Source organism: Elephas maximus, chromosome 3 (genome assembly GCF_024166365.1).
Source record: "Elephas maximus indicus isolate mEleMax1 chromosome 3, mEleMax1 primary haplotype, whole genome shotgun sequence".
Classification (NCBI taxonomy): domain Eukaryota; kingdom Metazoa; phylum Chordata; class Mammalia; order Proboscidea; family Elephantidae; genus Elephas; species Elephas maximus.
In genome coordinates, this window is record NC_064821.1 from 9,924,971 (window position 1) to 9,938,539 (window position 13,569).

General features: G+C 50.8%; 1 protein-coding gene and 1 long non-coding RNA gene across 3 annotated transcripts in view; one reads left to right on the forward strand and one right to left on the reverse strand.

Annotated features, from left to right (window-relative positions):
* LOC126072007 (complement C3-like) overlaps positions 1 to 13,569 on the reverse strand; it is a 40,707-nt gene that overhangs the window by 11,465 nt on the left and 15,673 nt on the right. The window contains exons 18-27 of the mRNA XM_049876583.1: positions 12,207 to 12,315; positions 11,388 to 11,473; positions 7,484 to 7,623; positions 7,183 to 7,395; positions 5,746 to 5,812; positions 5,554 to 5,640; positions 3,630 to 3,833; positions 2,843 to 2,918; positions 2,167 to 2,326; positions 543 to 641 (exon numbers count right to left, since the gene is read on the reverse strand). Of these exons, the coding sequence (XP_049732540.1) occupies positions 543 to 641; positions 2,167 to 2,326; positions 2,843 to 2,918; positions 3,630 to 3,833; positions 5,554 to 5,640; positions 5,746 to 5,812; positions 7,183 to 7,395; positions 7,484 to 7,623; positions 11,388 to 11,473; positions 12,207 to 12,315 (1,241 nt within the window). The remainder of the gene's footprint in view (positions 1 to 542; positions 642 to 2,166; positions 2,327 to 2,842; positions 2,919 to 3,629; positions 3,834 to 5,553; positions 5,641 to 5,745; positions 5,813 to 7,182; positions 7,396 to 7,483; positions 7,624 to 11,387; positions 11,474 to 12,206; positions 12,316 to 13,569) is intronic.
* Positions 3,802 to 8,465, forward strand: LOC126072021 (uncharacterized). Of its 2 annotated transcripts, none has more exons than XR_007516440.1 (4): positions 3,802 to 3,891; positions 5,648 to 5,911; positions 6,767 to 7,418; positions 8,451 to 8,465. It is a non-coding gene; the product is annotated as an uncharacterized LOC126072021 (long non-coding RNA). The 2 variants fall into 2 exon arrangements; XR_007516439.1 differs by lacking the exon at positions 8,451 to 8,465 and having other exon boundaries at positions 6,767 to 7,009; positions 7,108 to 7,188.

The window sequence follows — 13,569 nt, forward strand, 5'->3', positions numbered from 1 at the left end:
CCCATGACACTTTCTGTCCCTGGGATGGAAATTTCTGGTGATCTGTTGTTAGATGCCACTGAGTCAGCTCTGGCTCATAGCGACCCTATGTACACCAATCCTGCGCCATCCTCACAATCGTTGCTCTTTTGTAGCCACTGTATCAATCCATCTCACGGAAGGTCTCCTTCTTTTTTGCTGACCTTCTCTCTACTTGGTGATGCAAACAATTAAGCGTTTGGCTACTAACTGAAAGGCTTGAGATTCAAATCCACCCAGAGATGCCGCAGAAGAAAGGCTTGGTGATCTATTGCCAAAAGGTCTCAGCCATGGAAAACCCTACGGAACACAGTTCTACTCTGACATACATGGGGTCCCCATGAGTCAGAGTCAACTCGACAACAACTGCTGTACTGGTTACTATTATGTCTATTGTAATGGATGTGATCATACGGGGAAGACTGGAAATTGCTGGAACGCAGGTGGTCATCTCACTCTCCACGTTGGATATGCCCTGACTGGGGCAGGGTGAGGGTGTGGGACTGGGGAGGAGGGGCACTTACGTTGACTTGCCCCTCACATATTTCTTTAGACTCCTGCAGCGCGATGAGAACAAAGGCCGTGAGGGACACATCTTTCTCCACATCACTCTGGAAGCCACCCTAGGATGGGGAGCGGGAAGCAAGGATGGGCTCACCAGTGTGTGTGTTCACACATTCCAACCAACCCCGCTACAAACCAGGGGGCTGGGGCAGGGCTGGGTCTCTGCCCAGTGTCTCCCCCAGGAGGGCTGTTATGGATTGAATTGTGTCCTCCAAAAATATGTGTTGTAAATTGTAACCCCTGGATGGGTTGTTATTTAATAAGAAAGTATTAGTGTAGTCTTAAGTCAATCTCTTTGGAGACATAAAAGAGATTAAACACGCAAGGAAGCAGCAGAGATGGGGGAAGAGAGATGTCAAGCTACATGGAGATCTCCAAGGAACCAGGAAACAAGCTGAAGAGACAAGGACCTTCCCCCAGAGCCAAAAGAGAGAGGAAGACTTCCGCTAGAGCTAACACCCTGAATTCGGACTTCTAGCCTCAACTGTAAGAAAATAAATTTCTATGCGTTAAAGCCATCTACTTGTGATATTTCTGTTATAGCAGATAGATAACTAAGACAAAGGCCAAACCCTTTAGTATTCCATTTATTCATCATTCATTTATCCCCCAATCTACCAGGGGAGAGAGATATGAAACAACGACGGCATCAACAAACATGTAATTACAAACTGCTGCATGCTATAAAGAAGTGGACAGGGTCTGAGAATTGACAGTTGGGAGAGCCGACCCAGTAGGGGTCTGGAAAGGTGTCCTGAGGAAATGCAGATTGAGCTTTGATCAGAAGACTGGGTAGGAGTCAACTTTCAAAGAGGGCCAGGCTTAGCGTGCCAGACAGAGGGCGCAGCATGTGCAAAGGCCCTGTGGCAGAAAAGAGCAAGACTTCTATCAGTATGGATAGTGTGGAGAGAGAGAGAAGGCAGCCGGTCTCACACTGGAGCACACAGCAGCATCACCTGGGTAGGGGGACTTGTTAAAACTCGAATTCCTGCTGCCCTTCCTCCCCAGATTTTCTGATTCAGTAGGTCTAAGGTTCAGCCTGAGAATATGCATTTCTAATAAGTTCCCAGGTGATGCTGCTGCTGGTCTGGGGACCACACTTTGAGAATTACCGCTGTAAGGAGCTCTGTGTTTATTTGAAGAGCAATAGGAAGCCCCGGGAGCTTCTAAGTAGAGACCTGATTGGATTTGAAAAAAGCATCCCTGCTGCTGTCAGGCCCTTACAGACAAGAGTTGGGGGGCAGCAGGGGGAATGACCAGGAAGCAGCTTTTGCAAGGTTGCAGGTGAGGGAGGGGGTTACTGGGACCAGGGGGTGGCCACGGACGTGGGCGGAAGGGGTCCCTTTTGAGAACCAGCCAGAAAGCAGAATGGGCGGGGCTTGAGATGCGTTGACTATGAGAAGGGATTTCCAGGCAGCACCCCACACTCAGGAGAGCCCTGCTCTTGGTTCAATGAAATTCTTGGTACTTTTTGAAAGAAGGGCCCCATCTTCATTTTGCACCGGTCTCTGACTTTTGCGGTGGAAGAGTGAGACCCCAGGCTCATGGCTCTCTCCCAGTGGACCCCCAGTCCCTGCCGCACACCGTCATTTGTTTGCTTATCACGGGCCCATCCTCCTGGAAGACGCCGTCGGGCTTCTGCTTCTCCAGGATCAGCCATTTGACCGCTCCGCAGAGGACCAAGGAGTCGATGGCGACGAGGTTGGCGGCCAGGGAGAAGACCTTGACCACGTAGGCTGTCAGCCTGGGGGCGGTACAGGGTGAGGGCGGGGGTGTGGGACTGGAGAGCGCCGCCCCAGCCAACCAATGAGTACGAAGGGGCGGGGCCTGGCAAGGCTCCCGGGTCCGCCCCATCGAGGGGCGGGCTCAGGACTGACCGTTGTATGAGCCAATCATCTGTGGAATTCCAAGAGTGCCATCCCAGAAACCCAATAAACAAATAGGGGCGGAGCCCAGCCCGGGCCCTCGGGTCCGCCCCAATGTTAGGCGGGCTCTAAGGCAGTAGAAGCCAACCGGCTGTGGGACCCGGAGAGTGCCGTCCCAGCTAACCAATCAGCAGCGAGGGGCGGGGCCTGATCCAGGCTACCGAATCCGTCCCAGTGCGGGGTTCTCCAGGGCTAGGACCACGCGTTTCACGAGCTCCTGGGGCACAACTGCTAGTGGTCCCTCCGCCAGCCGGCGCCTAGACGCTGCGGGTGACGGGGCCTGGCCCTGTGGCACACACGACTGGGCTGGTTGGCCAGTCTTCCCGGAGACTCACCAGGTGCTGGACGGCCGGTCCTGGAAGGCGGCGTAGGCGGAGTTGGGTTGCTTGTAGGCCAGCTGCTGGGTGTACCCTGCGGGGAAGGGGCCAGTGTCTTGGAGGGCCTGGGGCTGGGGTGGGTGCACAACGGAGGGGAGGGGCTTAGATAGGGGACGGGCTTAGATAGGGGACGGGGATTCTGTGAAGGATGGCACAGGGGTTCAGAGAGGAAAGAGGGGCTCTGTCAGGGAAACCAAAAAAACAAAATCCTTTGCTATAGAGTCGATTCCGATTCAGGGACCCTAAAGGACAGAGCAGAACTGCCCCATAGAGTTCCCAGGAGCGGCTGGTGGATTTGATCTGCTGGCCCTTTCGTTAGCATACGAGCTCTTAAACACCGCGCAACCAGGGTTCCCTTTTGAGGGGAAAAGGGGTTGTATATTGGGAGGAAGGGGAACTTAAGGAGGGGTGGACCTCAGAGCCAGGAAGGGAGTAGAGGGGGGGAGCGGTCCAGGGGTTCAGAGAGGGCAAGGGGCTCAGAGGGGGGAAGGTGGTCTCAGAGAGTGGGAGGAGTTCACAAAGGGAGAGAGAGACTAAGAACGGGGAGAGGCAGCCTCAGAGAGAGAGGAGTTCAGGTAGGAGTCTCAGAGGAGCAAGGGCGGTCCAGAGAGGGGAGGGCGAGGAGGTCTCCAAGGAGGAGATATTTCAGAGAGGGGAGGGGGCTCAGGGGGAGAGGGAGGCTCAGAAGGGTAAAGGGGCCTTGGAGGGCAGGTGGGTGGGCACTAGGCAGGGTGAGGGTGCCGACCCTTCTTGATGAGCTCCAGGGCCTCCTCACGCTTCTCCAGGCCGAACTTCTCCCACTGCTCCGTGTGGTCTAGGTAGTGCACGGCAATGGTGGTGGGCGTCATGCTGATCATGTTCTGCTCCCCACAGCCCGAGGGTGTCACGATGAGGTGCTTCAGCCGCTCTCCGTCGATGGCATCCTCTGCCATCTGGGCCACGGGGGTCCCTGCGGTGGCGGTGGGGGGAGAGGGTGACAGCAGTCAAGCCAGGTGACTCACAGTGAGGTAAGGAGGGTCGGAGCTTCCCCAGCGCCCAAGCCTCAGACCAGCTGACGTCAAGGGACTCAGGGACAGCTGAGTGATTGGGTGGCCTAACAGGGGCGGGGAGGGGGGTTGTTGCTTCGCAGGGGCTTGGTCCCTGGGTTCTCTTGTTACATCGAAAACTAACACAGGTAACAACAACAAAAAATTAACTCAAACTCATTGCCCTGGAGTCAATTCTGACTCATGGCAACCCCATGCTCCATAGGGTTTTCATGGCTGTAACCTTTATGGAGGTAGACTGCCAGGTCTTTCTGTTGCAGTTCTGCTAGGTGGGTTCACACTGCCAACTTTTAGGTCAATACCCAAACCTGCTGCCGTCAAGTCGCTTCTGACTCATAGCGACCCTATAGGAAAGAGTAGAATGCCCCATAGGATTTCTTAAGGAGCAGCTGGAGGATTTGAACTGGTGACCTTTTGGTTAGCAGGTGAGCTCTTAACCACTGCGTAAGTGCAAACTGTGCCGCCCAGGGACCTTAACTCTGGCAACAAGAGTCCTTAGTACTTATATAATGCATAACGCAATTATGAGAGTATTCTGAGAGACTCCCTGGGTGGCGGCAAACGTTTAACACTCTTGAATGCTAACCGAAAGGTTGGTGGTTCAAAAACACCCAGAAGTGCCTTGGAAGAAAGGCCTGTTGATCTGCTTCTGAAAACTCAGCCATCAAAAACCCTAGGGAGCACAGTTCTACTCTGACACGCATGGGGTCGCCACGAGTTGGAATGGACTCCACAGCGATTGGTTGTTCTAAGAGAATGCCGTGTAGTATCTCATTCAGTCCTCACCGCAACCCTTTGATGGCCATACTGTTATTGGCCCCATTCACAGATGAAGAAACCAAGGCACGGAGGGGCCATCTTGCCCAAGGCCTCACAGCCTGCAGCCCCCTCCTGGCCCCCCTCACTCCAGTCCTCCATCCTGAGCAATGAGTTCCAGTATTTCTGATTTCCTACTGCCTTGCTTCTGATCTGACTGAAACTTCTTTATCAGCAAATGCTAGTTGCCAAACTAAATACAGCCTAGAGTCTTCTCTGTGGCTGTTGTGTGCAGCCGAGTCAATTCTGACTCACAGCCACCCTAAATGACAGAGTAGAACTGCTTCACAGGCTTTCCTAGGCTGTAATGTTTACGGGAGCAGATTGCCAGGTCTTTCTCCCATGGAGGGGGTAGTGGGTTTGAACCACGAACTTTTCAGTTAGCAGCCGAGCACTTAACCACTGTGCCACCAGGGCTCCTATAAAACAGGTTGAAGAGGGGCTGTTCTAGCTGAAGTCCAGAAGGGAGCTGCAGTGGTTGAAAAAAAGAAAAAAACACAACCCAAACCAGTTGCCACTGAGTCAACTCCAACTCATGGGGACCCCAAGTGTGTCAGAGTAAAACTGTGCTCCAAAGGGTTTCCAATGGCTAAGTTTTCAGTAGATTGCCAGGCCTTTCTTCTGCGGCACCTCTGGGTGGACTCAAACCTCCAACCTCTGGGTTAGCAGCTGAGCATCTTCACCATATGCACCACCCAGGGACTCCACAGTGGTTAAACACGCCTAAAATTAGATGGAATTCCCTTCTGGGCCCCCACACCTTCCTGGCCGTCATGGGGTCAGGACCAAGGACCAAGGGCATCTCACCTTGTAGGAGGATCTTGGTCTCCGACTCCGTGTCTGGGACTTGGTCACTGAGGTCGGCTGCTTCAATCTCCTCTTTCTGCTCTCCGTCTGCCAGGCGAATGGGATACACGGATGGTACCTGCAGCCCCTCCTCCCGCAGGCCCTGCACCCCAGCCCCAGGCCATGCCCAGGCCCTCTCCTGCAGTGACTCACTTTGGCCCTTGTGTTCTGGATCCAGCGTGCGAACGGCTACAGTTTTGTTGACTCTGATTCCTTCCGGCTGTGCAGCATTCAGGAGGGCAGGGGAGTCGGGTGAATAACAGGACAGGCAGACAGACAGATGGTCAGCAGTGCTGTTTGGACTACCACTCTAGCACAGGTGTGATGGGTGGTTCAAACCTCGCTCTGCCCTTTTCCAGCTGTGTGACTGAGAGCCTATGACTTAACCTCTCTGTGCCTCGCCCACCTCCCTTATAAAGAAGAGGCAATACAGACATCTATCTTGTCATATTCTTGTGCCAATTAATCGCAAAACGATAAATTAATAACAAAAAGTATAAGACCTTCTGAATTCTTCAGATGTGCCTGGACCCTCTGGACCTGGGCATTTTACACAGGTTAACGCATTTAATCCTCACAGCAACCCGATGACGTGGGTACTGCTATTAATCGTTCCCATTTTATAGGCAGGGAAACTAGGGTACAGAGAGGTTAAGATACTTGCTTAAAGCCACACAGCTTGTAGAGCAGAACTGGAGTTCAAACCCCGGGCAGTCTGGCTCCAGAGTCTGCTTTTAGCCCGTTGCCTCTTGAAAAGAAACAGAACCAAGCACACTGCTGTCAAGTCAATTCTGAGTCATGTGTACAGAGTAGAACTGTGCTCCATAGGGTTTTCATGGCTGTGGCATTTCAAAAGCAGATTGCCATGCCTTTCTTCCAAGGTGCCTCTAGGTAGGTTTAAACTGCCAATCTTAGCCAGTTGCCTAAACACTTGCACCACCATGGACCCAATCCTATTGCCTCTCAAATGTCTCTTGAATAAAAGCATGTGCATAAACTACTTAGCACAGTGTCTGGTACATAGTAAGTGTTCAATAAATAGGGGCTGCTATAATTTGTGAAGACATTGGTGGTTCAGCGGTGGAATTCTCGCCTTCCACATGGGAGACCCAGGTTCCATTCCCAGCCAATGCCTCCACCACCCATATGTCAGTGGAGGTTTGCGTGTTTCTAGGATGCTGAACGGGTGTCAGCGGAGCCTCCAGACTAAGATGGACTAGGAATAAAGGCCTGGCGATCTACTTCCAAAATATCAACCAATGAAAACAATACGGATGACCACAGTTTGATCTGCAATCCGTCATGGAGATGACGAAGGCCCAGGCACCATTTCATTCTGTCATGCATGGGGTCACCATGAGTTGGGGTCTGACTGGACAGCAGCTAACAATCACCACCACAAAATGTTGTGCCTGAGGTAAGTGCCTCACTCTCCTCACCCTAATCCCGGCCCTGCTTCTGAACTTCTAAATCCTCTGAGGATCCTAAGCTGGACACTGGTTCTTGGTGTCTCAGAGCCTGGATCTCCCACCTGGGTTGCCAGGAGCCTTTCGGAAAGCTCAAGCGGTAGCAGGTCCCCCAAGGACTCACCACGACCTTCAGGGTCTTCTTGACACCATCACTGACAAATTGGTTGTAGACAGCGGCCTTGACCTCCACCTCTTGGAGGCCGAGCTTTAGGGGAACAATGACAAAAGGCATGGACACTGAGGATTCACCCGGGATGGTCAGAGTCTGCTGGTGTCGCTTCTTGGCGGTGGCCATGCTGCAGAAGGCTGGATTGTAGAGCAGTTCGACCCGGACCTGCGGGAGACAGAGGGTGTCAGGTGAGAGGCGTGTGTGCGTGGATCCCCCAGGCCCCCACCAGGCTTCTGCTGCCCTGGGGGCCCACCTTGATATTATCCTTCTGGTAGTTGTAGAGGACAGCTCGGATCTCCACCTGCTCATTGCGCACCACAGAGTAGGGGAGCCGCAGGTCGATGAAGAAGCTCTGCATCACCCTGACCTCGTAGGGGTCGGCCACGCAGATCCCTGCCCAGGCGGGGACAGACCACACAGCATCAGGGGCAGGGGGAGGGCGGGGCGGACAGGGCCAGGCTTCTGGTCCAAGTCCCTGCTCCTCCCAGGGTCTCAGTTTCCCCGTTTGCTGTTCTTAGTTACCATCATGTCGACCCTGACTCATGGCAACCCCATGTGTGTCAGAGTAGAACTCTGCTCTGTGGGGTTTTCAAGGCTGTGACCTTTTGAAAGCGGGTCACCAGGCCTTTCCTCCTAGTCTGTCTTAGTCTGGAACCTCTGCTGAAACCTGTCCACCAGGGATGACCCTGCTGGTATTTGAAATCCGGTGGCATAGCTTCCAGCATCCTAGCAACACAGAAGCCATTATAGTACCACAAACTGACAAGGGTGGTGGTGTTGGTTGCCGCCAAGTCTGTTCCTACTCATGGCGAGCCCGTGTGTGCAGAGTAGTCCTGCTGCATCGGGTTTTCAAGGCTCTGACCCTTGGGAAGCAGATCTCCAGGCCTTCCTTCCAAGGTGCCGTCCCTTTGGCTAGTAGTCAAGCACTTAACCTTTTGCACCACCAGGGACTCCCAGAGTTAAAGAGGCTTGGATGATTCCACCCCTGCCCTCCTTCCATTTGAAACTTCTCTGTCCTGTAACCTCACTAGTACACACAAACTTTTCCTTATACCCACATTCTGGTTTGCTCAAAAGTTGTAGTTCAGATATTAAACCCTTTTGAATACAGAAGTTTAAATGTTTACTTGCATAACCTGAGGATATGTCAAAATAGATGAAAAAATGCTTTGTTTTATTATGTTCTCTCTCCCTCTCTCATTTCTTGTAATAACTTCCAGCTTTTCATGAGTCCAGAAGAACTAGATGGTGGCAGGCTACCGTTACAGAACATTTGGATCCAAGACTCTATAGAATGCTGATCAAAAGGGGGAAATGTAGAACAGAATTTCAAATTCACATAGAATCCAGGTTTTCTGAGCCACGGAGGCTGGATGAACTCCGGAAAGTATTGCCCTGAGATCATCTTTAAACCTTAAACTGAAACTATCCCCTGAAGTCATCTTTAAACCAAACCATAGTTTAGCTTTATCCGTAAAAAAAATGTCTGCCTTGAGTGTCATACTCTTTTAAGAACTATCTGTGCGGGATCAAATTGACAACAGCAACTCGAAAGGTTAGATGAGCAGCTTATGGGGCGGTGAGTTTATCTTAATGGTGGTGGAATAATTTGGAAAAGCGTAGTGAAAATGGTTGCACAACTTAACTACGGTAACGAGTGTCATTGTATTGTACCTGTAGAATTTGTTGAACTGCAGTGTGTTTTGCTGTGTATGTTTTCACCAAAACAAAACCGAAACCTCCCAGGATTTTTCTGTCTGGGGAGAACGCCTCACTGAGTCCGTGCTGCCAATTCATGAGTCTTTTCTGGAACCAAATACACTCTATAGAATAAGCATTGTCAGATTTTTCTTTTAACACCCCAAATAACGGGAGCTTTCCCTAGCTCCATCTGTCTTTATAAAACCCTATAGACTGCTGTTGTAAGTTCCATCAAATCGGCTCCAACTCACGGTGACCTCGTGTACAACAGAGCTAAACATTGCCCAGTCCTGCACCATCTTCGTGATCCTTGGTATGTTTGAGTCTGTGGTTGTGACCATCACGTCAACCCATCTCATGGAGGGATTCCGTCATTTTCACTGACCGTCTACTTTTCCAACCATGAATGTCCTTTTCTAGCAATTCGTCTTTCCTGATGACGCGCCCAGAGTAAATGAGTCAGTCTCGCCATCCTTGCTTCTAAGGAACATTCTGGTTGTATTCCTGTGATTGATAATACTTTTCATGATGATGTCCTCATGAATGGTAGTGGTTTTGGGAGTTGCTCTGATTTAGTGATTTCCATTTTCTCTCTAGTTTTATTCATAGATATGTAGGAGGGAAGAGGGCCTGAATAACTAAAGGGACTTTGACTGTGACATCCAGGGACCCAGGTGGCCATTGAGCACTTGAAATATGGCTGGCCTAAGTGTGACCTGGGATTTTAGTTAGTCCTGGGTGGTGCAAACAGTTAATGCGCTTGGCTGCTAACTGAAAGGTTGGCGGTTTGAATCCACCCAGAGGCACCTCAGAAGAAAAGCCTGGTGATCTACTTCTGGAAACTCAGCCACTGAAAACCCCACAGAGCACAGTTCTGCTCTGACACACGGGGGCGCCGTGAGTTGGAGTTGGTGGTGGTGGAGGAGGCAGGTTCTCACATCACGATGTTTGTGGGGTTGGTGGAGGGGCGGTACATAGAAGAGGGACCATGCTTTCTCCAGGTTTATGTCACATTTCTCCATCTGCCCCTGGTGTTTCAAATGGGCGTTTCACACTCCTCTGCCTTTATCCTTTCCTCATGATCTTACCCACCGGCACGTCAGCATCAATCACCCGTTAAGGGTTTTTGTTGCTGCAAAAGCACCCATTTGGAGACTATATACTCCACAGACTAGGAGCCTCGGGTGGCACAAACAGTTAAGCACTTGCCTACAAACTGAAAGGTTGGTGATTCAAACCCACACGGAGGCATTTTGGAAGAAAGGCCTGGCAATCTACTTCCGTAAGATCACAGCCATCGAAAAGCCTATGGAACAGTTTTTTGTTTTGTTTTCTTCATTTTTAAATTTACTTTAGATGAAGTTTTACGGAATAAACTAGCTTCTCAGTAAACATATAGTACACGTTTTGTTTTGTGACACTGGCTACCAACCCCACGACATGTCAACACTCTCCATTTCTCAACCTTGGGTTCCCCATTACCAGCTTTCCTGTCCCCTCCTGCCTTCTCGTCCTTGTCCCTGGGCTGGTGTGCCCCTCTAGTCTCATTTCGTTTTATGGGCCTGTGTGATCTTTAGCTGATGGGTGAGCTTCAGGTGTAACTTCATTACTGAGCTAAAAGGGTGTCCAGAGGCCATGTTTTCGGGGTTACTCCAGTCTCTGTCAGGCCAGCAAGTCTGGTCTTCTTTTTCTGAGTTAGGATTTTGTTCTACATTTTTCTCCACCTCTGTCTGGGACCCTGTATTGTGATCTGTGTCAGAGCAGTCGATGACTGTAGCTGGGCACCATCTAGTTGTGCTGGACTCAGTCTGGTGAAGGCCGTAGTAGTTGTGGTCCATTAGTCCCTTGGACTAATCTTTCCCTTGTGTCTTTCCTCGTGTTTTCTTCGTTGTCCCTTGCTCCAGATGGGGTGAGACCAGTGGAGTATCTTAGATGGCCGCTCACAAGATTTTAAGAGCCCAGACACTACTCACCAAAGTCGAATGTAGAACACTTTGTTTATAACCTCTGTCATGCCAATTGAGCTAGATGTTCCCCAAGCCTATGGAGCACTTTTGCTCTGCACACATGGGGTCACCATGAGCTGAAGTTGACTGAACGGCAACTAACAACAAACAATTCTTGGAACCTCTGAGTGATGCAAATGGTTAACCAGCTTAGCTGCTAACCAAAAGGATAGAGGTTCAAGTCCACCCAGAGGTGCCTTGGAAGAAAGGCCTGTAGATATACTTCCACAACATCAGCCACTGGAAACCCTATAAAGCACGGTTCTGCTCTGCACGCATGGGGGTGCCGTGAATCAGAACAGACGTGACAGCAACTAACAACAACCACAACAGTCCTCCACGTCAGCACCTGACACCTCTGCAGTAACCAGGAGGCAGTAAGTCACCCAGAAAATCCCGAGAGCCCCCAGGGTCCCCTCCTCCCGAGGATGGTCCACCATCTCCCCTCACCTTTCTTGTCCGACAAGCTCACAGCCAGGATCTCCCAGGTGGTGATGGAGTCTTTCAAGAACACATTCATGACCTTCGTGGAGATTCTGGGTGGGGGTAGGGGAGAGGCGAGGGCGTTAGAGGAGGGGGGGCTGATGGGGACAGGTTGGGGGCACAGGTACAGGTAAGAAGCCCAACTGTGGAGTGTTCCAGGTTGAACTGTGAGGTTCCACAGTGATTCCAAAGGAGGAGCAGCTGGGAAGCTGGGGTGGTTTTACTTTTGTTGTCTTGTGCTATCGTTTCTATTCTGACTCATGGCGACCCCATTTGTAACAGAGTAGAACTGCTCTATAGGGTTTTCTTGGCTGTAACCTTTATGGAGGAGCCCCTGGCTGCCCAAATGGTTAAGTGCTGGACTACTAACAGGAAAGTTGGCAGTTCAAACCCACCCAGAGGTACCTCGGAAGAAAGGCCTGGGGATCTTCTTCAGAAAGACCACAGCCTTGAAATATCTCGTGGAGTGCAGTTCTACTCTGTGCACATACGGGGTCACCACGAGTCGGAATCGATTTGATGGCAACTTACAACAGCAATATTAATGGAAGCGGATCACCATGCCTTTCTTCTCCGGAGCTTCTGGGTGGGTTTGAACCACCCACCTTTGGGTTACCAGCTGAGTGCAAACCATTCGCACCACCCAGGGACCTTGGGGTGGGGGCAGGGGAGGTTGGGGGCACAGGTAGATTTAATGGCGGGGTCTTCGGGGACAGTGACAGAAGAAGAACCTGATGCTGCAGCTGGGCTAGGGGTGGGATTGAAGTGGGGAATTCCCAGCTGTACCCATTTTTCTCTGGTTCTTTGAGTTCCTCAATACTCCACAGCCAGCTCTCAGGGAACTGACTCCTGGAAATGATATCTTCTTCCGGGATTATGTCTTCATCCAGGTCACCTGGGGGAGGCATCTGGGGTTAGCGCAGACCCGCCTCCCCTGTATCCCCTTAGCTTCCTCAGCAGCCCACGAGGGATTTGTAGGAGCAAAACCCACCCAAGGCCCTATTAGGACTTTCATGAGCCCCATGCATTTTTGCCTGGGTACACCCTTCTTCCATTAAAAAAAAAAAATTAAACATTATGTTTTACGACTGCATTAGTAAAAAAAACAGATGAATATAATCCAAGCTGGATTCTATTCATTTTGTCCCCATCTGATTATCAAAGAAACGAAAGCATTTTCGTGGACCCCCTGAAAGTACTGTGGGCCCTGGGCTCTGTGTCTCCTGTGCCCAGTGGATATGTTACTCTCAAATGCAACCAGGTGAGTCGAGAGAGTCCCTAGACTTGATGGAGGCCACTGAAAACGGGGTGGCCTCTAAATCCAGCTTGCCACTGTTAGCAAGCATTATAGATTGAATTGTATCCCCCCAAAATGTGTGTTGGATCACTAACCCCTATACCTGTGGATGTAACCCATTTGAGAATACGTTCTCTTTGTTATGTTGACAAGGTCATATCGGTAATGGGGGGATCCTAAACCTAATCACTTCTGAGTTATAAGGAAAGCACAGACACAGAGATGAGGAAGTACGTATGAAGGAAGACGGATTTCATCGGATGATAGCGAAAGAAGACAAACTATCTGATGTCAATGAAGGCAGGAGAATCTACAAGCCCAGGAGCCCCAAGGATTTCAAACTACTAGAAGCTGAAATGGCATCCCAGGTGGTGCAAACGGTTAACATGCTTGGCTGCTAACCGAAAGGTTGGAGGTTCAAGCCCAGCTGCAGGTGCCTTGGAAGAAAGGCCTGGCAGTCTACTTCCAAAACACCAGCCATTGAAAACTGTATGGAACACAGTTTACTCTGACAGATATGGGGTCCTCACAAGTCAGAATCCACATGATGGGAACCAGTTAGTTAGTTAGAAGCTGACATAGACAAAGAAGGACCTCCCCTTAGAGCCACACACTGAATTAGGACTTCTAGCCTCCAGAACTGTGAGACTATAAATTTCTGAGGAACCCTGATGGTGCAGTGGTTAAGAGCTTGGCTGCTAATCAAAATGTCGGCAGTTCCAATCTACCAGCTGCTCCTTGGAAGCCCTATGGGGCAGTTCTACTCTGTCCTGTGGGGTCGCTATGGGTTGGAATCCACTTGATGGCAATGGGTTTGGGTTTTTGTGTGTGTGTGTGTGTGGTGTTTCTGTT